This window comes from Podarcis filfolensis, assembly GCF_964270895.1.
Source record: "Podarcis filfolensis genome assembly, chromosome: 13".
NCBI classification, from domain to species: Eukaryota; Metazoa; Chordata; class Lepidosauria; order Squamata; family Lacertidae; genus Podarcis; species Podarcis filfolensis.
Genome location: NC_139615.1, coordinates 7062390 through 7090384, shown reverse-complemented (window position 1 = coordinate 7090384; position 27995 = coordinate 7062390). Strand labels below are relative to the sequence as shown.

The 27995-nt window shown below is 48.9% G+C and overlaps 2 protein-coding genes across 6 annotated transcripts; one reads left to right on the top strand and one right to left on the bottom strand.

Annotated features, from left to right (window-relative positions):
- Window positions 1-17272, bottom strand: SLC7A7 (solute carrier family 7 member 7). Of its 3 annotated transcripts, XM_083582027.1 has the most exons (11): window positions 17032-17272; window positions 16647-16881; window positions 15245-15778; window positions 9358-9483; window positions 8716-8860; window positions 7396-7519; window positions 6961-7064; window positions 4309-4405; window positions 2523-2672; window positions 1419-1602; window positions 1-379 (listed from the first exon to the last, which is right to left on the bottom strand). In XM_083582027.1, the coding sequence occupies exons 3-11, from the start codon at window positions 15774-15776 to the stop codon at window positions 297-299; spliced, it is 1545 nt and encodes a 514-aa protein (XP_083438153.1). In that variant the 5' UTR covers window positions 15777-15778; window positions 16647-16881; window positions 17032-17272; the 3' UTR covers window positions 1-296. The 3 variants fall into 3 exon arrangements, with proteins under 3 accessions (XP_083438153.1, XP_083438152.1, XP_083438151.1); XM_083582026.1 differs by lacking the exon at window positions 16647-16881 and having other exon boundaries at window positions 15245-15800; XM_083582025.1 differs by lacking the exon at window positions 16647-16881 and having other exon boundaries at window positions 17032-17270.
- Window positions 17273-19154: 1882 nt separating this feature from the next.
- MRPL52 (mitochondrial ribosomal protein L52) lies at window positions 19155-23313 on the top strand. 3 transcript variants are annotated; one of them, XM_083582030.1, is made up of 5 exons: window positions 19155-19300; window positions 20448-20532; window positions 20678-20745; window positions 21441-21505; window positions 23148-23313. In XM_083582030.1, exons 1-5 carry the CDS (start codon window positions 19258-19260, stop codon window positions 23292-23294), a joined length of 408 nt encoding a protein of 135 aa, XP_083438156.1. In that variant the 5' UTR covers window positions 19155-19257; the 3' UTR covers window positions 23295-23313. The 3 variants fall into 3 exon arrangements, with proteins under 3 accessions (XP_083438156.1, XP_083438157.1, XP_083438155.1); XM_083582031.1 differs by having other exon boundaries at window positions 19167-19200; XM_083582029.1 differs by lacking the exon at window positions 19155-19300 and adding an exon at window positions 19431-19461.
- Window positions 23314-27995: the final 4682 nt, after the last annotated feature.

Here is a 27995-nt window from a genome sequence, read left to right as displayed (position 1 = left end):
TAAGAATAAACGTCCACAGGCAAACCTGTGGCACTCTGAGGGTTTATTGGGACTTGGCTGCTGAGGGCAAAAGGACACACAGACACTCCCACGTTTCACAGACGAGAACAAAAATAGGCGAGCAAGTCTCTCAGTTCCTGCAACAGCTGTCCCGGCAAAGTCCCCCAAGACTTCCTTGCGAATGGGTCTGGCCAAGTAGCAAACAATAAATTAGAGGTCACCAAAGAGTCTTGTTACAGAAGGAGCAGGCGAGGGGGAGAAGCCGGCCTCCCCACTGCCCCTGGGCAGCGTCCGCATCACTGATCCTTCGCTTCTGTGTCAGGATCCATCTCCGTCAGGACACACAAGGATACGAGCTGGATGAGTCGCGTCATGGAGGCTGCGGAGGGAGGAAAGGGACACGTCAGGTCGAGGCCAGAGAGAGCCAGGGAGCGTTTGTGGGGTGGCTATGCTTTCTCTCTCCACGGTCAGAGACATAAATGCTTCAAAATGCCAGTTGCTGGAAAGCACAGGAGGAAAAAAGGACTCTTGCGCTCAGATCCTGCTTGCAGGCTTCTCATTTGGGCATCTGGTTGGCCCCATCCTGAAAACAGGATTCTGGACTATAGGGGCCACTGGTCTGATCCTGCAGGCTCTACGTCAGTGAGTGATGCAGCAGTTTCTCCAGTTTGCAAATGGGCCCTAGAAAGGTTGGCAACCCCTGCAGTCCAAGCCTCAAGCAGCAGGTGGTTTGGAGAGTTATTGTTAGAATAATAATAATAATAATATCCCCCTCCAACTCTGCCTATGCATTACAGTCTAATTAGGCAACGTGGATTCTGCATTTTTAATACAGTTGTACCTTGGTTGTCAAACGCCTTGGTACTCAGATGTTCTGGCTCCTGAACACCATAAACCCAGAAGTGAGTGTTCTGGTTTGCAAATGTTTTTTGAAGGCTCCTGCAGCCAATCGGAAGCTGAGTCGGTTTTCTAACCATTCTAGGAGTCAAACAGACTCCCAGAACGGATTAAGTTCGACAACCAAGGTACCACTGTAAATATTTCAGGGAGAATCAGCCCAGTTTAAGATTACTATCGTGTCCCCTCTACTCATCTCCAGGACTAAATGCACCAGACTCCCTTCGACATTTCCTCATAGGGACTTTGGAGGGTTTGGGTATCTTTAGCCTAGAGAAGACAGTTGATTTAAGAGACAACACGGTAGCTCTCTTCAAACACCTGAAAGGGCTGTTGGAGAGACGGAGCACATTTGTTTGCTGTTATCGACATCGTGGGGGAAAGTACAAAGCTCCCTCTGACATGGGGACCCAACGCTAATTTCTGTTCTGCGGTTTAAGCGTAGTTGTTATAGCAGTGGGGCAGAGAGAGCTAAGAAGCCATCAGTGAAATGGAGGAGGGTGTTTCCCCCTCTGACTCACCCACGGCCCGGCGCAAGAAGTGCGGCCTCTTCTGCTCAGGCACCCTCACCACCAGGTAGTAGACAGGCAGTCCGGAAGCTGCTATGGCAATGCCAATGGCGGAGTTTATGGGGTCGCTGTAGAGGGGGACGGCTACCAGGAAGACAGTGCAGAGGCAGAAGATGATGGGGAAGACGATGCTGAGCTGGTGGGGAAAGAAAAAGGGGCATCAAGCAGGCACTTGGCATCTCAAACTACCTCCCCGCCTTCACCTCAGGCTCTCCTCCAAAGAACTGAGAGGGAACAAGCTGAGTTCAACGGGTACAGCAGTCTCTTTCCAATAAGCAGCCAGCTGGGTGAGATCATAAGGAAGCCATGAACTTTCTTTGCCTCCAGCCGACTAGTCCTCGGGGTATACTGCACCTGAACATGGAAGCTCTGCTTAGCTACCAGCACAGCAACCACACTGGGAATGCAACAATCCCCTTTCCGGAGCCATCTCAAGCTAATGGCCATTGCCACGCACGCTTTCAGAGTGGCTGGGGCAACCCAGTCAGATGGGCAGGGTGCAAATAATAAAATTATCACTACTATTATACAGAGCGAGAGAAATTACTTTTCATCAACTTTTCTCAGCCTTACACTACCACCCTTTTTCCTGGAGTCTGGGGCCATTGATTTCCAGCACGGAGCTCACTGCTCTGCCTATTAAGGCCATTCTGGCCCATCCCCTCCTGGCAGGAATGTCGGCCACGGCAACTACCTGCCCACAGCCATGACGTGTTGCAAAGGATGCTGGGGCACGGGCAGAATGCATATGCTCTGCGAGAGAGGCAGCTCAGTTTTAGGAAGGCAGCCCAAAGAACTGCTGGCTGATTTCTTGCGGACCGCTTCCCACTGACTGGGACCATTGCAAAGGATACCAGACGAGGTGGACTTTGGTCTAATGCAGCAGAACGCTTTGCACCGTTCACAGGAAGGTGTGTGATCAGCACTGCAGAATGCCTAAATGAGCATTCGAGGAACAGCATGCATTGTTCCTTGTGAATTTAAGCGCAAAACAGCTGGTTGCGGGATCCTTTTTTTCTTTTTAAAGACGAGTTTTGAGGGTTTTCCCTGCCCTACCTTGAGGGGACGTTCCCTCGACGGCTCCTTCCAGCGTAGGTAGAGCTGCCCGGCGATCGACAGGCCCACAAAGAACCAGTAGCTGAAGCTGTAGTAATTGATGAGCTTGAAGATGTCCTCTACGCAGAGGTAGACCAGCGCCATGGCTCCCTGTGACAATTAGAGGGGGGGATAGATGGTAAGTGGGATAAGCTCTGCTAGGAAGTTGGTGTGTGGTGTCCAAACTTTTCAAAGAGGGCCAAATTTGATGAAGTGAAGGGCCATGGGGGCTGACCAGAGTTGTTGACCTTTTCTTAGGATTGAAGTTGTTGAGGTTTTTTTTTAGGATTTTACCCCAAGAAATAAACTGCCACAGGGGCTGGATTTAACCAACTGGTGGGCTGGATTAAGCCCCCGGAATAGACTTTGGACATGCCTGGTTAGAGCATCAGACCAGGACGTGGGAGACCAGACTTCAAATCCTCACTCGAACATGAAGCTCCTTGGGTGACCTTGGGCTGGTCCCTGCCTCTCTCAGCCTAGCCTACCTCTCAGGGCTGTTGTGGGGATTGAACGAGGAGGGGAAGAACCATGTTGAGCTCCTTAGAGAAAAAGTGAGGCACAGAAATGCAATGAACAACACAGCGCCCACCGTCTAACCAAACACATAGACACATCTCTCCCTGAAGACTGTGACTCCGTGAACTCGGCCCTTCCAAAAAGGGCCACCCACATTCTCCCCACAAGATCTCCCAGGAGTGCAGGTTTGTGCTATTCTGGGTGCTGACTCATGGCGCTTGATCCCCCGTCTTCCTTCCTGGAGCTGAGGGCAGCTGTCTTGGTGGTTTCTAGGACAGTCTCACATCCAAGACCCAGCCCTGTTCGCCTCACAGATGGAGCGATATCTAGGCTGCTGTGGTCTGCAGAGAAAGGCCGTTCTGCACGAACTCAGAGCAGGGCTTTTGGTGCAACTGCCCCTATTCTGTGGAAGAGCATTCCTGTGGAGATAAGACAGGTGCCCACAGCCTGCAGTTTCGGGAAATTTCTTCACTTAAGCTTTCCCAGCAGGGAGAATAGATCACTGCCATGGGACGTCTGGTTTATATTGTTTTACATTTGCCTTTCAGTTGTTTTAACAATTTTTATTATATCTTGCACATCGCCTTGGAAGGGAGTTATTACAGTGGAACCTTGGTTTTTGAACGTAATCCATTCCGGTTGTCCATCCGACTTCCAAAATGTTCGAAAACCAAGGATCAAAGGGCTGGCTGCAAAGTCAATAGAAAAAAATGAAAAACACGCCTTGGAAGCCTTTTGACTTCTGAGGCGCGTTCAAAAACACAAGCATTCACTTCCGGGTTTTCGGTGTTCGGCCCTCAAAAGGTTGCCCAGAAGGCAATGCGGCCCTCAGGATGAAAAAGGTTCCTTCCCTACCCCTGCTGCAGATACTGTGGGATGGGATTCTGAATAAATAGGCATATGGTTCCTCTCTGTCGATCTCTGTGTGTGTGTGTGTTCATTCACAGGGGGTTTTTAATTGAAATGCAGCAGTCCAATAAATGAGCTTGCATTCCAAAATATTTGATCAGTAACAAATTCAGTTTTCCCCATCCCATCTAAGCCGATTAAGAGATCAGGGCGGCAGTCTTTAGCCAGTGAACCTGGGGAGGTCTGTCATCTCCTGCTGCACAAAGATGCCAGGAGCTACAAAGAGCCCTTTTTTGCTTTTTGTTTTGTTGGAAGACCGGCTTCCCTTCCTCCCCTGCCATGCAGACGAGGGTGTTCTCCCCGGCTACCCAGGACTTACGTTAAAAAGCAGTGCTGGCACAGGCGTGAACCGCTCGACGTGAATCATGCAGATGGCATCAGGCAAGTGCCCCTCGCGGGAACCAACGAAAAACAACCTGGCAAGAGAGAGGGAGCGTAAGAAAGCTGCTGGCTGAGGCAGAGCAGAATTGTCCTAGCTGGTGACCAAGACCCACAGAGGGGCAGGGCAAGGGGTCAGGCTGCTCCCCCCCCCCCCCCCGGGACTGGCACAGTTCCCAGAATCCACTGTGCCAATTCAAAAGAACAAGAGAACGGATGCTCCATTCAGACAAGGGAACCGGCCTTTCCGAAAGCACTTCCACAGCCCAGACTCCTGCAATCCCTCTTCCTCTGCTTAATAACTTTGCTGGTGGGGTTTTCTCTGAGAAACAGATATATATTTGGCACTCAGAGCGGTCTACCATACCCGCAGGGTGGCACAACGCCTCCTCTCGTGAAGTAAAATTAGGGCAGATTCAGATCCATTTTGCCACCAACAGTGGGCAGAGAACACAGCCGTCACATGGCTAGTATCCACACTGACAGCCTTACCCCTAGTTTCCTGGGATCCCAGGTGAGTTTCTGAGGGTCGATCCAGGCATTTATTTTTTCTCACATGTAAGAAGCTTTACCACATGGGGGAAGACTTCCGTGCAAAACAGAATCTTTGCACAAAAGTGGAAAGTTACCTAGTTTCTAAACGGCCTCTCTGGTATGCTGACCTTTCCCCCCTCCCAAATGTGGTTCATGGTTCCTCTGGTGAAAATGAGTAGGTGTTAATCCATTCATGGAAGAGCTCCAAAATTACATTTTGAATGACTCCCAGGGCTGGGAGTGGATTGGCGTGGGCCAATCTGAACATTTTCCATGGTTTATTTCTGAAGATCATGGGCACAAGTAAAAGTTGGCATAATTTAAAATAGAAGGAGATCTCCGTTATGAACTTTCTTGACCCCGGTACAACTCCTTATCATGCACATGTCATGTAAGGCTTCCTGACCTTCTTAATACTTTAGGTAAAGACTATCACAGTAATCTGGTGTTACCAGCAAAATTTAATCTACACCTCCTGTAAAAAGAATGGGGTCCGCGTAGACAATAGTAAGATAAACTCGGGACTCAGGAAACAAACAAGATAACCAGTTTTGTAATTTCTAACTAGGATTATGTTCTTTCAAATCCCAATTATGCAGAGTAAACAAAATAGGGAAATAGGCAGGAAACTGTAGGAAGAGACAACAGAATAGGAATGTAGGTAATCTAACAAATCACTCATCCCAAAGACCCTGTCCCCTCAATGTTGAGAATGCATTGGCTCAAAACAGCACTTACACCCTAAGATTTTCAATGGTTAGTGAGATATTAAAAGCACCAACATCGGCCCCTTTTGACTCTACACAGTCAAGGACCAGCCTGACACTAGGAGTCACGATAGGACAGGAATACATTTTCCCTCACCTTTCTTGTTTTGTTTTGTATTGTAGGTTCTGTGGCAAAATTGTCACGCTCACGTTCTTTAGGCTTTGGGGAATAGTTAGGGATTCTTTTACTCTACAAGTTGCTGCCCACTTATATTGTAACTCTGCTGCCTGAAGCAACATTTACACGCTGTGTCTCTCATTTCATGTAATAAACCATGGGTAGGCAAACTAAGGCCTAGGGGCCGGATCTGGCCCAATCACCATCTAAAACCGGCCTGCGGACAGTCCAGGAATCAGTGTGTTTTTACATGAGTAGAATGTGTCCTCTTATTTAAAATGCATCTCTAGGTTATTTGTGGGGCCTGCCTGGTGTTTTTACATGAGTAGAATGTGTGCTTTTATTTAAAATGCATCTCTAGGTTATTTGTGGGGCATAGGAATTCGTTTTTTCAAAATACCGTATTTTTCGCTCTATAGGACGCACTTTTTCCCCTCCAAAAATGAAGGGGAAATGTGTGTGCGTCCTATGGAGCGAATGCAGGCTCCTTGGCTTTGCGGCGACGCGCCGGTCCTGGAAGCCGGAGGAGGAACAGAAGGGTCTTCTGTTCCTTCTCCAGCTTCGCTGAAGGGTGCTGCGCCTTCTCCCTCTCTGCGCAGCACCTCTCCTGTGAAGGAGGGGCGCTGCGCAGAGAGAGAGAGAGAAGGCGCAGTGCCCCTTCAGCGACGCGTCTGTCCTGGCTTCTGCTTTAGCCCTGCGCAGCCTCTTTGGGCAGGGGGAGCCTTCATCCCGCTGCCCTGAAGAGGCTTGGCGCGGTTACCCCAGAAGCCAGAACAGCCATACGGTATCCCAGAAGCCAGATCCCTCTTGCTGTTCTGGCTTCTGGGGTTCAGAATAATTTTTTCTTGTTTTCTGCCTCCCAAAACTAGGTGCGCCCTATGGTCCGGTGCGCCCTATGGTGCGAAAAATACGGTATAGTCTGGCCCCCCACAAGGTCTGAGGGACAGTGGACTGGCTCCCTGCTGAAAAAGTTTGCTGTCCCCTGTAATAAACCAAACTTTTTTCACGGTTCTTGCGTGAGAACTTCTCGTGGGCAAACACATATTCGTAGCAAACACATGTGCGAACTCTAGAGGAAGACCTATCAGAAGTGTGTGTAGGAATGCACACAAGTGCCGGGCAAGCATGTGGGTTCAGACACACATCTTTATAACAGGAGATGCATGCAGGTTACCTGGAAGCAGCTAAAATGGAAGCGTTCAGGCCCCCAAAGCAGGACAGGGCGACAGCAAGAGGGATCGTCCAGTTCATAACTCCAAATACTTGATCGGCAAAGGTCTGGAAGGAAAAGAACATGAGAAGAAAATGAGCTGGTGAATGCCTTGCGGGGGGGGTTTCCTAGTATAAACTTCATTCCCAACTCAACAAGAGACTACTTGCGCCTGTACTCCAAGAGGCTGAGGCGGGAAGAATGCACCTCATTGCGAATCATTGCAACAAAATTGTTCATGAATTGCCCCTCCGTTACTTCTCATTGTACTACTGTCTCTTTGAAGTTGTTCTTTTGAGTAAATGATCAACGCTAATGGCCCTCCGTGGACCAGCCAACTGGATTCCAAAGTGACCTGTCATTCGGGGGCGGGAGGAAGAGGGAAAGGGATCCACTCACCACGGCCACAGCGTCGCTTGTTAATATCTCCGTCTTGCTCAGCACTGTGTAATACGCCACGTTGGTCATGATGTAGATCACTGTGACGATGGGCATTGAGATGCCTATGGAAAGGGGAAGGTTCCTGAGGAATGGCAGTGAGGAAAAACAATGTTAACTCCCTTCCACCGCCCACTTCGTACTTCCCTTGGCACTACTCCTGCAACCCGGTCATGCCCAGGGCTAGCAGAATACACTGAAGCCCACATTACCACCTAGAGGCCCTAGAAAGCTGCTTTGCAAAGCCCAGTTCCCAGAATCCCCTGCTCCCCAAGGCCCAGCTCCCAGAATCCCCTGCTCCCCAAGGCTCAGCTCCCAGAATCCCCTGCTCCCTAAGTAGCCTAAGAAACTCTGTGTCACCCTTGGCTTCCTTTATTTTCATTTGCCTGCTGTACTAAAGAATATTGAGAAAATTATTACCAGGCGGCGGAGCAGGGTGTTAAATGAAAAAATGCTCCAGCTAAGCAGAAAATACAGTGCTTGACTCTGCAGACTCGCTTTGCTGTGATGAAAATTGCAAGACTGCCACCTCCTCCCTCTTAAGCCAAGCTATTGTTTGATTCAATCAAATCAACATGTCTGCCGAGATCCCTTTAAACAATTCTTTAGCCGAAAGTGGATTTTTAGATTACAGCTTGCTCTGCAAAACCCAATACATTTTATGCTAGGCTTCACACAGCGTCCCCCTTCACTGCCCACAGCAGGACCCAGGAAGCAAGATGAGTGTCTCCGGACTGTGATGCAATGCCCAGCTGTGGCAACTAGATGGCAGAACTCCTCCACAAGAACCCATCCCAAACAAAGCCCATTAAAATGAGGAAAGGAAATTCAGCTACTTATAGAATGGAAGGGAACACTGGGGTTCGGCCACCACAACTCCATCACACACACACACATATTTTCTTTTCTCATTTCTTGAGACTGTATGATGTGCTTTCAAGTACACAAGAGGGAGAGCTCTCGCTCAGCTGTTTTAAAAACAACTCTCCAGGCAAAGTATGGAGAAGCCCCTTATCCATTTCTCTGCAGCAGAAAGCCCAACTAAAGACCAGAGACAAAGACTGAAGATGCAGGGAGGGAGGGCAGTACTTAAGGTTAGTCAGTTTCAATTCTTTTGGAAGCAGAGCACAGATTTTAAGGAGGGAACAATGTTGCTTGTCCCTAGGGATGTCACAGGCGCTGTCCAATAGGTCCCTGCAGCCTCATTCCACACAAAATGCCAAAACACATCGGTCTCGCTAGCTGAGGATGGAAGCCACGCTTTTCTCTGCAAATGCTGACCTTTCAGGGTTCTTGATTTCCTCGGTGACAAAATTGAGGGTGTCCCATCCCGAGTAGGAGAAGAGGGCAGAGTACAGGGCAAGCGCAATGTCCCCTGTGTGCCAGGAGGATCCTTCGAAAGGGTCGGCAAAGTTCTGCGAATGTCCTACATGGAAAGATAACCACATCCGGGTCAATCGGTCAACTTCTAGTTGCGATGAAAAAACATTCTGCCTGAGGAAAATTGGAAGAGGTGCAAAAGTCCCATCTGTGGTGCTGACACACTGTTCCCTCGCGCAAGCCATCGCTAGACGTGTACAGCTGTCAAGTGAAAATTGTTCAGGTGCAAACGGAAACCCACAAAGCCACAAGATGAGGGAAAGTGGGCTGTGAGTCTGTCTGGGTTTGGGTTTTGGGTTCAAGTCTCGCCTCAGACGTGGGTTCAGTGAGTTGCCTGGAGTGGACCACTAACTCTCAGCTTTCCCACTGCGGAACGGGCACAGAGGACTACACCGAAAGGCTGTGAGGTTGAAACACAGTAAAGGTCAAGAAGGCTCCAATGCTTCTATGCCTATGTGCATCAAAAGTCCACGTCTGTCCGTTCTAAACCTTAATTCGGAGGGAGGGCAAGAGGGGGGAAACCAGGGGTAGAGATGGGAGTACCTTGCCCAATGCGGACCACGCCGGCGATGATCACGGCAATGAGAGCCAGCACCTTGGCGTAGGTGGACAGATCCTGCACCCGCGTGCCCCATTTCACATAGGCGCAGTTGACAAAAGTGAGGAGGCCTGGAAGAGAAAAGAAGCCAGAAGTCATCCCATGGCAAGGGGCCCTTAGACTACACCAGCCTCTTCCACCCTAGACCATCCACATACACAGCAAAGTCCCACTGAATCCTTCCCTTCTCCAATTTCAAACGTATATCCAATACGGAAATATAAATGCATGCCTAAGCGGCTGATTCCTAAAAGGGAAAAAGAGAAAGAAAGAAAGGAGAAAGAGAGAGAGAGAGAGAAATCGACGCAGCTGCCCAGTAATTTTTCTGCTGGACTCCATTTTATTTTCTCAGTGCAGAGGTGGGAAAACATTGGGGGGGGGGTCAGCCCAAAGGCCACATTTCCCTGTAGAGAACCTCCTGGGGGCCACTTCCCAGTCGTGGGTGGGCCAGTGGCAAAAGTGGGTGGAGCAACAGATGCAACTCTTCTAAAGTATGAATCAGAGTTTTTCACACACACCTCTCTCTACCCAGGCAAACATCGCAGATCAAGGCCAAGATCCAGCCAGGCAAAAGCCCTCAAGGATAAGAGAGAGCAGGGCTGCTGAGGGATGTGCTTTGGGGAAAGTTCTGAGAACTGGACAGAGAGGCCTGGAGGGTCACACTTCGCCTGGAGGGACTGAGGTCCTCGGTTGCTCCAAACGAGAAGCAAATAAAATACAAAAGTCTAGTGCCGTTGGACCAAACCTTCCAAGGCGTCCTCAGGCAAAAGGGGTGGCTGCACCCTTGGAGTGACCTGGTGAAGGAGGGGACTCCCTGCTCCCTTAACTGCCCCACTTTTGTGGGTCTCTTGGGCGTGAGTTGCTATTAACAGAAGCCTCTCTGCAAGGGTGTGTGTTGTCTGTCTTGTGATGCACAAGGGCGTGGCTGGCATGTGTGCTCCTGGAGGAATTGCAAGGAGGCAATGCAGCCCCGGGTCCAAAGGTTAGCCATCTCTAGTCTAGGACCAGGCACAAAGGAGGACAGACACACACACCCCACCCCACTATGACCCTCCCATCTCCATTTTCCATTGTCATGGGATGATGCTCTCACATGCACCCCTTCTCCTAGATGTGAGAAAGAGTGTGTATTCATGAGATATCACTGGGGGACAAAATCTGAATCCTGACTCTTTGCGATTTTAAAGGGTGGGGAGGTGTTTCCCTGGACCCCGCTACTTGCTTCGCTTCTGTTTATTCCCATGGAAAATGAACGCAGCTCCTGAGCTCAATCCAATCATCATAGCCCTGGCCTGCCAGTCCTACTTCCTTCCTGGGTTGTGATGCAAGACCGAGCGAAAAAGAGAGCGAAAGTAAGCATTGGGAAATGGCTTGTCAGCAAACGAGTCTAGCAAGGATGCTAGATGGGACAGCCTTGGCCCAAAAGGAATGCATTACCCCAGCTAAAAGGCGACCTTCATTCCCCTCGTTTCCTGCATGTGTGAGATCTGATAGATACATGGCGCCCAAGAGTTGGAGCAAAAGATGGAAAGGGGATGGGGGTGGAACACAGGGCACAGCGTCTATCACCTATTCCTAGTCCTGAGAAGGAGTGGGGTCTGCCGAGGCCCCAGGTTCCATCCCTGATGGCATTTCCACGCAGAACCGAGAGAATGCGCCTTTGCCCTGTGATAGGAGGTCTTAGATATATGGTAATGTTCATAAGTGTACCAACCAAGCACCTACTGGTACATAGCTCAGCACAGGAAGACCGACCTGAAACCATTTTTGATTCCCAAACTGTCCCAAACTGACCTAATGTTTTCTCTGCAAGGTCAAAGGAAAATGGAAAAAACTCCCCATTGTCTTTTCCTTCGCAAATCCTGTCTTAAGGGTATGTCTCTGTTTGAATAGGGTGTGAGCCTGTGACATGGCCCAGGAACTAAGTATTTATCATTACAAAAGACTGGCCAGGCTCCCCAGACAACCCAATCTAGTAAGCAGGGTATCCAATCAAGTAACCTGCCAGACAGGAGATAAACAACGACAGGAGAAAAACAACATTCAAATTTGCCTTTTCTGTGATGTAGGTATGATGTATCTGGGGGGTGGTTTTGTGCTACACCCCTTCTGTGATGTATGTATGAAGTTTCTGGGGGTGGTCTTGATCTACAGGGTGGCAATTTCAAAATATCTATATAAGGCCTTGCGCACCATTGTTCTGGGTTCCTCCTCCTTTCCTGCGTGTGAGGGGAGTACCCTGTTGCAAAAGATCAATAAAGATCAAGCTTACTAGCTGCTTTGCTTCTCAATATTCTCTGGTTGGCCTCTGTTATTTTCTCCTACCAATAGGGAACCTACGTAAGGATTCTACATCGGCTCTTGGATGCCCCATAAGGGGAAAAGGGCAGATTTTGTTTACAACAGCCCGAAACCTCGCAAAGTCACTGGCTGTCAGTGTTTGCAATGAGTCAGGCAGATCCCAACAGCCTGATTTGGTATAAGGCAGCTCCTGGTCTTTTTATGTCTGAAGGCAGGTGTCTCGGCTGCGGGGATGGATCTTTTCCACCTTCCCTTCTGGCCTCTAGACACAGACATGCACCCACCATGAATCCTTGAGGAGGATGCAAAGCAGGGCTGGTGGTTCTGCAGGCTGAGAAGCTTGGGGGACCCCATCAGCATCCTAGCCCCTCATAAAAAAGGTAACATTCACAAAACCAAACAACATGGGCAAACATAACAAGGATTGTGGCTAATGCACAAACGATCATCCAGAGTTCGAATTAAGAGGGAGGGAGATGGGACTTCCTCAAGGAGGTGGAGAAGTTGGTTGTTTATCCCTTTCCGGCTCCTGGCACTCTGATCACCTTTATCTTTATCTTTATTCCAGGAACAAGTTGTTGTGACTCAAGGGGCTGTGTGGGACTCAGCTTTCTACCAGACGCCCAAACCCAGCAGGAGGGTGATGAGAGACATGGGGCAGGGAGGCTCAGAGAAGGTTCCCCCCACACACTTTGTACCTTTTCCCCTTGGCTCCAGGGTGTGGATGGAGCTTTCCTATTGGCAGGAGTGGGGGGAACTGGGGACACCTTGCAAACAACGGCTCTGCTTCTTTATAAACAAGGCCATAAATTCCTCTCTCTTATCAGGCGGGTGACATGCTCTGAACAGAGAAAACCACACATGCCGTGAGCTGCACTCACTTGCACATGGCTCCAGCAATTCCCCAAGCATGAAGCAGCTCAGTTTCCCCAGTTCAGGGGAGGGGGTGGGACCAAGGCCATCTCAAATCCACCTTTTCTGTCCCAGCCTAGTTTCCAAATAATCTCATCTGAGGCTAGATGTGACCCAGCCTAAAATGGAAGCATTGTGTGTGAACAAGCCCCTTGGGCTCCACACATCTGGGGGAGAAGGGGACAGAACTACCCTTCCTAATATTCTTCCAACCCATTAAGAAAAGGAAGTCTAATGGTTCGCCCCACTTCCGCCTAGAAATACACTTGCAGGAGTGCTGGCTGCTACTTCCTGCAGCTGGCTGCCTGACAGCAAGGGTGCCACAGAGCATGAACAGAGGGCACTTTCCTCATCAAAGAGAGGCAGCTTTCCTCTTCAAAACAGACTTGAGCCTCAGCATTAGGAGCCTGGCCTTAAGGATGGCATTCTGGACAAGCCAGTAGGAATCTCACACCAGGAGACAATCATACATCACATCCACACAGTAGATTTAATGATTATGTTTTACCCACCCACACAAAGGATCCTGGGAACTGTAGTTTGCCATGGGCACCGGGAACTGCAGCTCTGTGAGGGCTAAACTGCAGTTCCCAGGATTCCATGATGTGGATGTGAGCTCCTGTCACATCTAGGGCAAGGCAGCTGTTAAGAAGAGGGCATCCTTGAGCAAGGACCATATCCTCGAGAGATCTCACTATAGAAACTCAGAGCACTGCCCTAAGAAAGGTTCTCTTTCTATCTCTGATTTTCAGCTTCAACATCATTAACTACAAACCCCTAAATTTGAGATGCCTTCCATATCTTTTGTAGGGTTTAGCAGTCGTTTTGTAAGGTTGTGTCGGGCAAATCCCACATTTTGCAGGGCTCCCCAAACCAGGGTTCGTAGTTAACACGCAGAAATGTGACGTTGTCCTGATTCATAACATAGCCTGTGCCAATGTTTCATGGTTGTTTTGTTGGGTTTTGTAGTGCGAACCCCATGGTTTTGTAGTGTGAACCCCATGGTTTGTAGTGCCCCCCTCAAACTAAGTAATTGATACTCAAACCAGGGGTATCCCCCATAAACTCCAACATTGTCCCATTCACTTGCCCTATAAGAGGTTTGGGGGGGGGATCCCAAATTTAGGGGTTTGTGGTTAATGAATCTTTCAGCTTCTACGTCTGTGAAATGGGGATTACTACACTGGCCTAACTTACAGACCTGTTGCTACTGAGTTAGCATTTGCGAAGAACTGAGCACTTGGGCAGCAGCGGGAGGGGCACATAATTCTCTGCTCTAACCTTCTCCCGGCACCCTTTGCTCAAAGACACACTGGGCTTATGGGGTGCTCTTGACTAGCTTCCCATCACCGCCGGCATTCATGCCTGACCTCGTGCCTCCCTCAGCCGTCACATTCCTGTGTGTTGCAACGGGAGCGGTTTCGGGGAGCCTGACAATGCATTTCTCGCCAGCTGGATCTGGACAACAGCTGCCGACTCAGCACACTGCCCGTCTCCCAGCTGAAGTCACTCATTTCCTGAGAGAGACCCAGAATTACCCGCAGGGTTAGGAGGAACAGAGAGCCGAGAGGCCCCGGAGGAGAGGCTCGTGCCAGGTTTAGACACCACTGATGGATCACCAGACCATGAGTCAGAAAGGCTTGATGTGAAAGCGGTGTCACTCTGAGCATGTGCAGAGTGTCCCTCCCCACCAATCAAATACACCCGTCTTGCTCAGTCCAAGGCAACAGGTGGCAAAACCCAATCCCAAACAGCCTCAAGCAGGCACGGACTTGCCCAGATGCAAACAGTTTAGCTTTTAACCAACTCATCTTCCACAAGAGAGGGAAGCAGAGACTCAGGACTCCCTTCATTCTCCCTGGAGACCACCCTAGAGCTCCAGCGGGAGTGAATGAGGCTGGGTGGGCTTCAGGGTCCCTTCCAACTCTACACTTCTATGATTCTATCTCTCCATCCTGGAGGTGCAAGGTTAACTTCTAACAAACAAGCAGCTGATAAATGCAGCTGATAAAGGCTGTGGAGTCCTGGCGAGGCGGTAATTATACTTTTCTCTTTTATGTCTAACTAGAGGAGTGAGATGTATTGTGGGCAAGGGGAGCTAGAAGCTGGGCCTTATCTGAGATAACAGCCATATCTATTGGTTATACCCAGTAACTCCTCCCCCCCCCCCAATTCTGCTCCCCTGCCCTGCCGCCCCTTCCAAAGCGGAGAGGGGAGTGGTACTCCCATAGCTAAAGGCATGTTGTGGGTGTCAGAATTCCTGGGTCCATCCCACGCCCAGTTCCAGAAGCTCAAGGTGGAGCTTTGGCAAAGCACAAAGTCTGAAGCTTCTCTTATGCCGAAGATTCAAAACCATTGCCAAGGAAGGAAAGAGTTTCCCAGAACTGGGAAGGAAAGGTCGCAGCAGAGAAAGATAAAGGAACAATGGGAGATTAGATAAGAGGGGGAAAGGGCTACCTTTCAGCCCACCTGAGGCTGAATCAGCTCAGGCACTGCCAGGGCTTTTTTACTTTTCTTTTCAAACAGCAACTAATGCCCCCCCTCTCAACAAACTTCACACAGCCCCGCTGGGTTCCCCCAAATATTCTCCCCACAGTTCCCGCTGGCAGTCTCACTCACAGATGCAGACAGCAGCCAAGAGTCGGCCTGCCAGGTAAGGCGCCTCACAGGACGGGAACACGGGTTGCACCAGATAGTTGGCGAACGTGATGGCAATGACGGCCTGGCTGGTGGGCTCAATGATGAGGAGAGAAGTCCACAGGCGGATGAAGGCCGGCAGCTGCCCAAAGGCCTCCAGGATGTAGGCGTAGCTGGCCCCCGATTTTTTGATGGTGGTGCCCAGTTCTGCATAGCACAGGGCCCCAAAGACAGAGAACAGCCCTCCCACAGCCCAGACCACAAGGGAGAGACCGTACGAGTCACTGTACATCAGCACGCCCTTGGGCGAGACGAAGATGCCCGAGCCGATCATGTTGCCCACGATCAAGCAGACCCCGTTGAGCAGGGAGATTTCCTTCTTCAGCTTCATGGAGTCGTCGGGAGACGTGCCAGAGGAGTCCTTGAGGGGCTGGCAGGAGGAGGTCCCGTTGAGTACTGAGTTGGCCGGCAGCTCATCCTGAGGAGTCGCTTCATAGCGGGTGGTCTTGGCCATAGCTTGGCAAGAAGAGCAACGGTTCTGTTATTGTTGTTGTTGTTATTATTATTATTATTATTATTATTATTATTATTATTATTAATCACCTGCCCTGCAACCATAAGGTCTCCCAGGGCAGGCTGCATCATTGAAACGTAACACTAAAAACCACTTGAGACAATTTACAATCATATAGATAAAAATATACGCCTCAAGTGTCAAAAGCCAGGGTAAGGAGGGGTGTCTTCAGCCTCCAGCTATATAATGAAGGTGCCAGACCCACGTCTGTGGGGAGGAAGACCCACGCCTTAGGGGTTCACCAGAGATCATGTCCTCTCCTGGCCTGCCACTCCAGCTACACCCCAGCCTCGGGGGGGGGGGGAGGAACTACCAAGAGGACCCCTTCTGCCAATCTTAGCATCTAAGAGGGTCTGTCGGGTCTGTAAGCAATCTTTCAGGTGTTTTGGGACCTGAGGCATTTGAGCTCTAGTGCATCTTGTACTTGTGCACCTGGCACAACCAAGAAGATGGGTTTGTCTCTTGCACATTAAAGGCAGCGGTTCCCAAACTCCTTAACAACTTGAAGAACACTCTCCTGTTTCTGCTGTACTCATGGCACATTTTGCTAATATAAAGCAGTAGCTCTAGGAGGTACAACACCCAAAAGGATGGCGTTCTCTTCCAGGAGGCGCAAGTTGCGACAGGGCATTGGGAGAAAAGAGGTTGGGGGTGTAAGCTGGCACGCACAGGCAGGTAGGAAACCGGACAAGAGTGCCTCTACTTTCCCAGGGGGCGGGGAGCATGCTATCCCAGGAGACAAACAAGTGCTAGAAGCAGGCAGATGTCCCTCTGCCTCCCAAATACTGGGACCCAGGGCCTGGTTCTTACCTCTTTATTTGCCTGGAGAACTGCAAAGAATGAGCACTAGAACCTTGATCCTCATTTCTGGAAGGCGAGTCCAGCAAGCGAGTTTGGGGCACTGAGGTTACCTAGGCACTATCTCTTAAATCTGAACAGCCCGAACAGGTAATGGTTGGGTAATCTTAAGAGGCTGGGAGCTAGTCACTGTAGATTTCCTCTTCTGCCCAGGGAGAGGTGTCTGGGGGGTGGAGAATGCAGGGGGCTGGGAACCAGGAAAAGAGAGGGTGGGTTTCAGCTTTGAGAGAGCAGTTCTGGGGCTGGATTCCCACCCACCTCCCACACACTATTATTAGGGGACAGAAAGGGGTATATAGATGGGGATGATGGGAAAGAGAAACTGACAGATACTCACAGTCCACAGCGCAGTTCCTCCTCCTGCTCTGTTGTCTTATCCCCACACCAGCTTAAGAATAAAGAGACAGAAGCTGCCAGAACAGCACTTTTAACATGAGGAACTAACCAAGGTTGCCGGGGGCGGGGTGAGGGGGGTAAAGGAGGATGAGCCATTGACCGAGTCCAAGGTCCGTCTGGTGCCAGGCGGGGGCAGGAGGAGTGCTATGGGAGATAAGAGGACTGGCAGTGCCTCTGGGGCACCCCATGGCTGAACCGTCCAAGGAACGTATCGTGCGTGTGCACCCTCGCAAACGGCGCTATCAGTTTCCCGCAGCAGCCCCCTCATGCATCCTGTGAGACGTCAAGCCTCTCAAGTCACACAGAGCGCCTCTTCAGAGACAAAGAGACCTGTGGGAATCGGCAGCTTGCTAGACCTACCGGGGCAAATGGTTCAAAATGAAAAGGTTATCATCCTGAAGGCAACCAAGCCTGTCAGATTGGTTCAAGATGAAAATCTTGCCACCATTCTTGCACTGCAGGGGGTTGGACTAGATGACCCTCAAGGGTCTCTTCCAACTATGCAGTTCTATGATCCACAGACTTAACTTTTGCTTCTGATAGTAGTAGTTGGGAGGTGGAGCAGGGGAGTTGTTATTTTCACAACTTGACAAGTGAATGGCAAGTGGGAATCCCAAACTTCAAATGTTATCTTTCCCCAGACTGTATAAATCACATGCAATGGCAACTTTCCAAGCCACACTGAACTCTTCTTCAGACAGAAAAAGTCCTGTGCGACTCTTGACAATTGCTACACAACACACACCCTGCATCCTGGCTACTTGCAAGTCGTTTTCTGGATAAAATGAGCCACACATTATTCCACGTTTGCAAATCATATAATGGCTTTGAATCAGGCTGCAACCCTATGCACACCTACCTGGGAATAAGCTTAATAGAATTCAATGGGACACGAACAGGATTACACTGCATGAGCGCAATCCTTTGTACACTTCCCTGGGAGCAAGCCCCGTTCAATAAAGAGCGTAGGACTGAGGACCTAGCAAGTATACACAGGATCACGCTGTAAGAGAATTAGGACAAGAGCAGCAGGGGAGGGGTTCACCCTGTTAAATTAACACCCCGACCCCACCCCTGTGGCTAAATTTAGGGCTGCCATCTTTTTCACTGGCTGTGCTCCTGCGCCTTTTATTTCAGTTGTATCACAGGCAGAAACACGCATTGATTTGGCTTCACTGAAATGCAAGGGGGTTTGGGCTCCAGTTATCATGCATGAGGAGTCCACTTGCATGAACCATACATGCACGCCTGTTCAATATATACCAGATCACAATTTATAAATGTGCGCTTTATAAATCTATAATTTAATAGATCTATGTTATACACGTGCTTAAAGACCAAGTTCCTTCAAGGGGGTGGGGGCTTAATCCACCCAACCTCCAGGAACCCAGGAGTCCGAGGTTGCCAGCAAAGACCACCGCACTGCGACTCCTCTTCCTGTTTATGCCGTTTCCAAGGGCGACGGCTTCCTTAGCAACCAAAGGCCAAGATGGCGACGGCAAAGCCTTGCCCATTTCAAAGATGGCCAAAGAGCCTCTACCCGCCCTTAAGAAAAATGGCAGTCAGGACATATCAGAAACAAACAAACAAACAAACACGCCGCCTTTCCTGAGTCTATGGGTTGTGTTAGAGACAGAGGTGTTAGTTCTGAAAGGGAAATGCATCTTTCACATGAAAAGCCGGCGCAGAGCGTGTTCCCTAACCCAATACGGTGAGTGGGGCTATAGCTTCCGGTTTAAATCACAAAATGGCGCCGCGCTTCGTTTGCCGGTACTCACATCCGGGTCCCCGTATCAAAATGGCTGCTCTCACTAATGAAAAGCTCTTCCTTAGGCAACTAGGAACACTGATCAGCGCACGATCCCAAGGCCCTGGAGCGGGGCCTATGGGAATGTGCAGCTATATCCGACTGGGTGTACGGAGCCTTCGGGCGTTTTCTACTCTTTCCTACGGTTTTTTCTTAGAACTCTGAAACGATCCGTACAAGATGGCGCCCTCCTGGCATTTTTTTACGGATGAGGCGACCTTTCCGTCCGCAAGTGGGTGGTTTCCGCTGACGAATTATCCCAAAATGGCGGCGCTCATTTAAAAATGGCGGCTCCCAGAGGAGGTGTGTGTGTTTTTCCGTACAACCTCTGCGAACGGAAGCGCATGGTCCCGTTCTCTGATGTTTAGTGTCAAAATGGCAGCTTGCGTGGCTCGGAGGCTGGGTACGGAAATCTTACCGGGGGGGAGAGCTAGGGAAGGGAGCGGGGCTATGGATTTTGCATGGCTGTCCAGAAGCAGGATGCTCTATGCTTTTCTGGGAGTCAGTTCCACCGAACCCGATGGGGAATCCTTACTGAGTATGCATGCATGGGAGGATTGCGGGGTAAAATAGAGGAATTGTTCCCCAAGTGCCCCTCTTTTCTTACTATCATCGCGGGTCGCTGTTCCAGAATTATACCCATGTCAAATTCTGGATGGTGAAACATGCACAGTTGCTCCTCTAGCAAATTTTGAAAAGATGGGGGGGCACACGACTTTTATGGCTTTTAAATGGCTATATATATATATAAAGATTTCTAAATGGCCTTTGCTTAGTTTCTTTTAGCTTGTGCGTTGCGATGAAAATATAATATGACTTTTGACATTTTAAGTCCGACCTGTTGCCAGAGCCCATAATGGTTATAGCTGATTTATGCTCCGGCTTTGACTATAGCGTTATGGTATTGTACTGTTGTGCCTATGAAATACCCATTGCTAGAACTTGCAAGTGGGGAGATGGCTCGAATCCTGCTTGCAGATTTCCCACAGGCATCTAGTCAGCCACTGTGAGAACAGGATGCTGGGCTGGCTAGATGGCCTGTTGGCCTGATCCTGTAGCCTTCTCTTATGTTCCTATAAGGAGAGAGAGAGGCGATTTGACCCTCCAGATGTAGGACTTCCAACTGCCTGATGGAAAATGTAGTCGAAAACTGCTGGAGGGCACCGGTTTGGTGAATGCTGGACTACAGGTTTCCCCCACTCCTGCCATAATGGGGAGGGGGGGCTAACCCAGATGAGTACCTGCTTTCCTCTACCACACAGCACGTCATCCTTGCAAAGTTTTCGGGTCAGGTTTTGCCTCTGCCCATGAACTTGGTGGTAGCCTTGGGGCAGTGGAGCATTTGCAATAATAATAATAATAATAATAATAATAATAATAATAATAATAGTATAGACTTGCCTAACAGGGTTGTTGTAACAATTACCAAAAGAATGCTTAGAAAGCTTTGGGTCCCCTAAAGTATATTTATCTATATCCAGTTTCAAGGGTACAAGGCACCGTGAGTCTAACTGAATCCTGAATTTCTCTTTCTACTTCCAACCCTACAGGACCTCGGCTGGCAAAAATTGCTTCGATGTCTCGGACCTTCCATTGCAGTACTGTGGATCAGTCTGGTGGGCCCTGGAGAGTGAAGTGAGTCCCAGAGATCGAGGGAGGCATCTTCAGAGCTAGAGAGAAATCCTTCATCTTACTTACTCCATTATTATTATTATTATTATTATTATTACTTTTCTGGCAGCACTGCAAATGACTTTGCGCTCTGTATACTTCCTTCCAGGCATGGTTTCCCTATAAACCCTTCACATTATGGACCCTTAACAGACCTTCCTGACTGGTCGTTTGCTGGTAAGAAAAATGGGTGTTTGTATTATTTGTTTCACTGTATTTAGTTTGCAGACTTGCAAAATAAAAATAACGTTGCCTTTACATAATATCGGACCATTGATCCAACTAGGTCAGTATTTATAATCTCCTCTTCCACCCCAACTCACAGCTCAGTTAATCCTGAAGAGAACCAGTGTACTTTGCTAAGTGCAGTAACTTTTAGTGTTAAAATTTGGCCCATAATCACCATTCCTCCCTCCACCTCTTTCCCCCTTTTCTTCCTAATGTAACACTAATGTCTCACAGCAAATGAAACTGATCTGTAGAAAACGCAGCTTTAAAAAGAGACATTGCACGTACTTTTGTAAACTAAGAAATCTTTAATATTTTTTTTTTTAATGGCCCATAAAACTTGTTACTATCAGCCATGATCTGAGGGCACAATAAAAGGGTGTGACTGTAGCATCCTTTGCAAGCAGGCACCTTCCAGATGTTGTTGGACTACAACTCCTATCAGCGCCTTGCTGGGAGTGATGGGAGTTGTAGTCCAGCCTCTGGAGAGCACCAACTTGGGAAGGCTGGAAGAGAGCGTGCATCTGTGTTGAAATAACCTTAACAACCTGGTGTGAGGTGCTATTGAGATTACTTTCTTGTGCTTTTGAGCATACAGGGAAGGAGCAAGTATCTGTATCCTTTTTTGTTTTTCTCTACCCCAGATGGGCGGCCAGCCCCACCGATGAAAAATCATCTCCATCGGAAGGAAAGGAACGAAAACTTGGCTGTAAGTGGGAGCCAGAGCGTCTAAGAGCCTTAGGAGTCCTGGTTTGGGGGGAATTTTGGAATAACATTAAGGAAGATTGCGGGGCTTCCCGGATTGGCAGAATGCTGGAAAACCTCACAGGTGTAATAACAGATAGAAATGAGTCAATCTGGAGCTATTACTATGCTGTTTGGGGTTTTTTTGGGGGGGGTTAAAAATTTATTTAATCATTTTTTCGATACAAACAACAACCGCAAAAGACACAACAAAAACCATAATGACAATAATAACACAATTTGACAATTCAGATTTGAATACACTGATATACCTATGACTACACCTTTTTAACAATATTTTCCCACCTCTCTCTCCTCCTCCCACCATTATCCGCCTTATCGCTTAAATATTTATTCCCGATTTCTTCACATTTATCCATTCTTAATTTGCGTCGACATGCAATTCGTTCGTATGTAGCTAATCTGTCCATATTATCAATCCCTGAGCTCAATGGAATCTTTTTGCAGCTCTTCCAATTCATCAAAACAAGTTTTTTTGCTTCTAATAAAGCACGATACATCCATTTTTTTTACCCCTTCAAGGGGCTATTACTATGCTGTTGCCCTATAGGAAAAGGATCCAGTGGGTTCTGAGGCAGGGAGTTTTCTCTCTAGAGGTCTGTTGTTTTTTAAATGGCAGGCTTAGTCTTGGATCCCATGAATTAAGTCTGCATATGCCCAGAGGCAGGTTGCCTATGAGCATATGCAGAGTGCCCACTGCTGAGCAACTTCAGCCAGCTCTTTCACCTCTTGAAACTGGGATAAGGATGGAAGGGAAGCATGAGCCTTGGTGGGTTTCCATTAAAGCTATGAACGTAAACCAGTTTGAATCCCATCGCTACCCACGAAGATTTGGAATTTTAGCTTTGTGCCTTCCGGAATCCTGCTGAACAGTTCTCAAGATTTCTTGAGAAAGGACAGTGCAGTTTGAAACCCGTTTTAAAATTCACGGCGTAACATAATGTACCCTCAGCAACAGATTATGTTCTTATTTTATTTATTTACTTGATCCAGCATATGAATCACTTCCCCCCTAAAACACCTTGAAGTGATTTCGCAGTTTAAAAAAGCATCAGCGCTAAAAGCAGTTCCATATGTAAAAGCGATTTTTAAGATTCCATATGTTAAAAAGTGTTTCCATGTATACAAACGAAACAACGCTGTTTAAAAGCAATTTCATGTGTAGAAACCGTTCCAGATCCAATATGAATATAGACTGCAATAAAGAGAATCACTTAAAACTCTTGTTGAAAAAGGCCCCATCTGCACCCAAGCAGAGCTACAGTTCTCACAGGGAACTCTGGGAATGATAGTTCTCTGAGGGAAATAGTGGTTTCCTAACAACACTCAGAACCCTTTTTAAAAAAAATTATTTCCTAAAATTTATATACTGCTTGATTTTGTGTGTGTGTGTGTGTGTGTGTGCGCTTTATAAAAAAAACCTATGGTTCCCAGGAATCAGGCAGAAGCTGTGGCAGCTTAAAGTGGTATGATACTGCTTTGAGCGTCTAATGCAGATGGGGCCAATAGAGACGGCGCCTGTCCAATGGCCGCTGAGGATTTCCTCAGGCGCTGAGCTCACTCTGCTCTTCACCTTGTCTCCTCAGCGTCGGGTAGCCATGATCTCCGCAGAAATGGATCACGGGATGGAGAAGTGGAAAGCTAAGCAGAATGAACGAAAGCAACAGGCAGAGGAAAAGCGACGCAACAGACTTCAACCTAAAGGAAGCTCCCAAGAGCAAGACCCCAAATAAATACTCCCCCCCCCACATACACACCCCTCCAATTTGGCGCTTGATTTGTGGTTGTTTTTAAAAATGTTCTCTTTTTTAATACCAAGGAAGGAGGAACAGTGGCGTCACAACGGGGGGACGGTGCGCCCTGGGTTCCATGTCTGCGGGGGTGACATGAAGTCACCCTGCGGGGGCTCGTGGTGGCACGAGCAGCCATCACACTGCCACAGCCGCATGTGGAGGATTCTCCATTCGCGGATGTAGCCATGAGCAGAGGATCCCAGCGCCAGCAGCAAACCACTAAGTACAGCACATGTGCGGCGTTGCACGCATGCGCTGTATAGCGGTTTGCCACCAGCGCCACTCCAGCACCTTACAGACGGTGCCGGGATCCCTCCGTCGCCGCTACAGCCGCAAATGGAGGATTCTGGCACCGTCCGTACAGCGCTGGAGCGGCGTCGGCGGCAAACCGCTATACAGTGGTACCTCAGGTTACAGACACTTCAGGTTTCAGACTCCACTAACCCAGAAGTAGTACCTCGGGTTAAGAACATTGCTTCAGGATGAGAACAGATATTGCGCGGCGGCGGGAGGCCCCATTAGCTAAAGTGGTACCTCAGGTTGAGAACAGTTTCAGGTTAAGAACGGACCTCCGGAACGAATTAAGTTCTTAACCCGAGGTACCACTGTACAGCGCATGTGCGTAACGACGCCTGCCCTGGGTGTCATGCCGCCTTCCTTCACCCCTGAGGAGGAATAACAGATTCCCAATGTGGTTCTAGTTCAAGAACTGCCCTAGAGCCTTCACTTGGGGCCAACTGCCTCGGCAGCCATTTTCTGTGCCATAGCTTAAGGAGATGAGGCAGTGGGCAAAGGAGAATCAGGCCTTGGCTGGCTTAGCTTTGGCAAGGTTGCCGCATCCATTCGTCTCCATTGTGACCTCCCTCTCCCTGACGTTTGCAGTGGGGAAATAACCGGATTGTTCCATCGAGAGCCTTTCTAGAACGTTCCTGTCCAAAGAAAATGGAACCTGTAGCTCCTGTTTGTTTAGGTTAAGGGGGAAGCGGCACAAAATGGTGGTCCTTTTGTACAGTAGCCGGCCACTGCTTTGCGGAGGATCAATTTTTCATGCAGCTTTATGGGATGTAGCTTAGGCTTAAAAAACGGTTTGGGCAGGAGCTGGGGCACTGCAACAAGCTCATCTCAGGGTCACGCATCTTAGAGTCACCTCCGCAACATACATGTTAAAGGACTTTTGTATCACTCTTAACAGCCATGGAAAATTTTGGGAACCATGTTTGTTTGTTTATTTTAAACCGCGCATCTCCTCTTTTCATCTAGGTTCTCAAACGTGGCTTACAGCAATAACACGCTGCAAACAATAAGAAACCTAGATTAGACCTCTGACATTTTAAACCTCGAGAATCTAAAATCTGCAAAAGGGGGCGGGGGGGGGGGAGAAAAACTAAACTACATGGGAAAGTATTGAGGGTGCAAAGGCCTACCCAAATAATCTGTAGCTGTTAAAGGAGCCCCGGAACCTCCTCAAAGAGGACCCCAAAACATGCACAAAGTGCTTTCCCTTGCTCCACTGTCCTAGCTGTTCGGAGTGTCCAGGGAGGTTTTCCAAGAGAAACTTAAACTGCTGCTACCTCTCCCCGCAGCGTACGGCCTAAGGGTTGGAGAGAGTCAGCAGGATTACACACTTAATATTTTTCTGCCTTTGTCAGCTGGCCTGAGGAACTGTGTGTGTGTTTAGGTTGGAGGAGATCTCAGCCTGGCTGCAGACCTCCTGGTGGCCGTAAGCCAGGCTGGAAGGAATCTTGGCCCTTTCCTCTGGAAAAGGGAGCTCTCCTTTTCCCCTCCTGCCATGTAGATTCCCTCTTGAGATGGCTCACTGCTTCTTCATATTTTATTTTTTTTTCACCTTCCCTCTCTTGGCCCCGTGGGAACCACTGCCTGCTGGAGGTGAAGTCACAGCACTGCAGGAAGGAAGAAGGATCAAGGGCTGAGAATGAGGGACTTGAAAGGCAGAGGTGTGCACACACAAACACAAAAATATTACTTCCTTCCCAATGGAAAAGAGGTTCCCACACATTCACCACTACCGCAATGATCTATTCTGGTGGTTTTCTACCCCTCCTAAATTGCCTTTTTTTCTAATAGGATGGAATGTTTCCTGTCACACCCAGTAGCCATTTTTGCAGCAAGCATCGCAGTATTCTGACACCTTAACAAAGTGGTTACGCTTGTAATTTTGGGTGCCATAATAATTTAAAAACGGTTAAGTCTTTGGCCCTGTCACTGATTTTCCCTGGAGGCTTTTCCCCTCAGGGGATTTGTGCAAACGGCAGCCTCTGAAATTTATCGGAGGCAGGATGGCAGTATCTGGGAAATCCTAAGTAGGGAGAGTACTGGCACACTGCTCACAATCTGCTTTCAGATTTCTGGGACAGCTCAGTTGGTAGAGCACGGCAATTTTAAATCTCGGGGTGGTGGGTTCGAATCCCACCTTGGGCAAACGATTCCTGCACTGCAGGGGGTTGGACTAGATGGCTCTTGTTGTCCCTTCCAACTCTACAATTCTATCATTCCTGTCAGGGGCAGGTTTGGTACAGGGAAATGGCAACAAGCCACATGTAGGGTTGGCCTGTGTTGCCTGTGATCCTGGAGGACGTGGTTTTGCGAAACTCCTCCATTGTCTCGAGCGCAGTCTGCCTGCCTGTCCCCTGGATTTGTCTCTGTTTAAGCTTTCTAATACAGGAACTTGGATGCCAAATTTGGGTCAGTGGCTCAGCCAGGGGCGGGAACAGAGTAGGGATATTTTTTTCCCCTCTTCCCTCCGTTCCAAAAAATCCTCTTTCCATCCCGTGACCCTAGCTGTGACTGACAACACAAAGCCCAACCCCAAAGCTTCGGGATTTTGAGGCCCTGTGTGTGTGTGTGTGTGTTTAGTTTCTCTCCCTCCCCACCCCATTCCTCCCCCCAACCCTGCCAGCTCTGCCTTGCTGATCCCAGCTGTGTTTTGAACACATCTCTCACCCCCCCTTTCCCTCCCACCCCATATTGGTAATTGCTTCCAGATGCAGCAGCCACGAAAGCATGGATGAGATCAGCGCCTGGGGCCTATGCCAAGTGCACGAGACCCACAGGGACATCCAAGGGGCTGGAGAGACAGCAGTGCAGAGGGTTGCCATTTGCTGCATACACCGCCCTCGCCAAGCCTCGGCAAACCACCCCCCAGCCCCACTTTCTCAGGGCTCCCCTCTACTTCAGGGTCACCCTCACACACACACACATCTTCGTGCATGAAGCCAATGGGGCGGCCAAAACAGTTGAGCTGTAGCCTCGCTGCAGCCCTTGTCAGTATCTATTGAATTATTCCTGACTCAGTTGAATGTGTGTCAAGGGGGGGACAGACGGACCGCCGCGGTTATACCAACGTCACAATGCAGGAGACAGGATACAGGGGCTGTGCGTCACGCATATATCTCTGGTGATTTGATTTTTATATCGTATTTTTGGCGAGGGGGGGTGTTAATGCATTCATTCTAGCCCTGCGAATGGCTCATGTGGTCTAGCACCCTTTTTATAGAATTATACGAGTTGGGACCCGCAAGGGTCATCTAGTCCAACCCACAGAAATGCAGGAATTTGTGGCTCTCGGCAACTGGCATTTGCAGGTAAACTCTGTCTGGCAGTTGAGGGACGACAACAGCCATCATGGCTAGGAGAGAGTGCTTAGAATAGTTTTTTTCTCTCTCACACACAAGCGTGGTTCTTATAAACAACCCCTTCCTTTAATTGGCTATAGCTCGCTTGGTGCCCACAGGGTTCCCTCCAGCCCTGTCCCTGTGAAAAACAGGATTGAGAGAAGGATTCTGTTGCAGCCCTGAGAACAGGGTGGTTCATGGCACCTGTAAGTTTCTCCATTTTGCAAACACGCCTGCTATCCAAAATAGGTTGGCTATGGTATGTTAAACAAAGTGCACAGCACTGCCATAGAGGTAGTCCCCAAGATGGCCAAAAGTTGCCTTCAGCATAAAAGGGCATTCATTTAAGACAGACAAACATCCCCCACTTATCCCAGTCAAGGAATCCTTGCTAAAACTTCAGCCGGTTTCCAAAACATTGTTCCAGAGGCTATCCAGGGCTCCCTTTGATCCAAAGTGTGATCGGCAGGATTTCAGCCGCACAACCGTGAAGTGTGCAGTTCAGCTCTAGAACGCACGGAAGATGGAGCACAGTGCTCCTGACCACGTGCAGAGTGCATTTCCCTAACCGCTGTGCCAACTCAGCTGACTCCCCCAGCAACAAACAACTCACCCCTGAATTTCCAAGAATTATGGCGTTGACGTGCAAAGCAAAAGACAGTACTCGGAAACTAGATTTCAAAACAAACATTGCACAATGAGATGCACTTTTCCAAATGCGGTATCATCACAAAATTTCCCAAACATGAAGCTTCAGTTCTGAAACGATCAGAGGAGCCAGGGGGACAGGAAGTGTGGCGTTTCTGCAGTTCATCTTCTCCCTGTGACTTTCATCACAGCCAAAGCCTCGCTCTGGTGTTTGACTCCACAAAGTATCCCAGGATGATTTTGAGCAGCTAATTTTGGCAGAGAAGTGTTAGTGGCCATTCATTCAGGGCCATTCTGCAACATACATTTAAAGCGGTATCATAGCACTTTCAACAGCCACAGCAGCTTCCCCTAAAGCAGG

Coding starts and splice junctions, on each gene's coding strand:
- SLC7A7 (XM_083582027.1), bottom strand. CDS start 15,776: ATGGCCAAGACCACCCGCTATGAAGCGACTCCTCAGGATGAGCTGCCG. Junction 8,861..9,357: donor CGTGGTCCGCATTGGGCAAG/GTACTCCCATCT, acceptor CTTTCCATGTAG/GACATTCGCAGAACTTTGCC. Junction 2,673..4,308: donor TGCCAGCACTGCTTTTTAAC/GTAAGTCCTGGG, acceptor TAATTGTCACAG/GGAGCCATGGCGCTGGTCTA.
- MRPL52 (XM_083582030.1), top strand. CDS start 19,258: ATGTTTAGTGTCAAAATGGCAGCTTGCGTGGCTCGGAGGCTGG. Junction 19,301..20,447: donor TTGCGTGGCTCGGAGGCTGG/GTACGGAAATCT, acceptor CCAACCCTACAG/GACCTCGGCTGGCAAAAATT. Junction 21,506..23,147: donor AAAGGAACGAAAACTTGGCT/GTAAGTGGGAGC, acceptor TTGTCTCCTCAG/CGTCGGGTAGCCATGATCTC.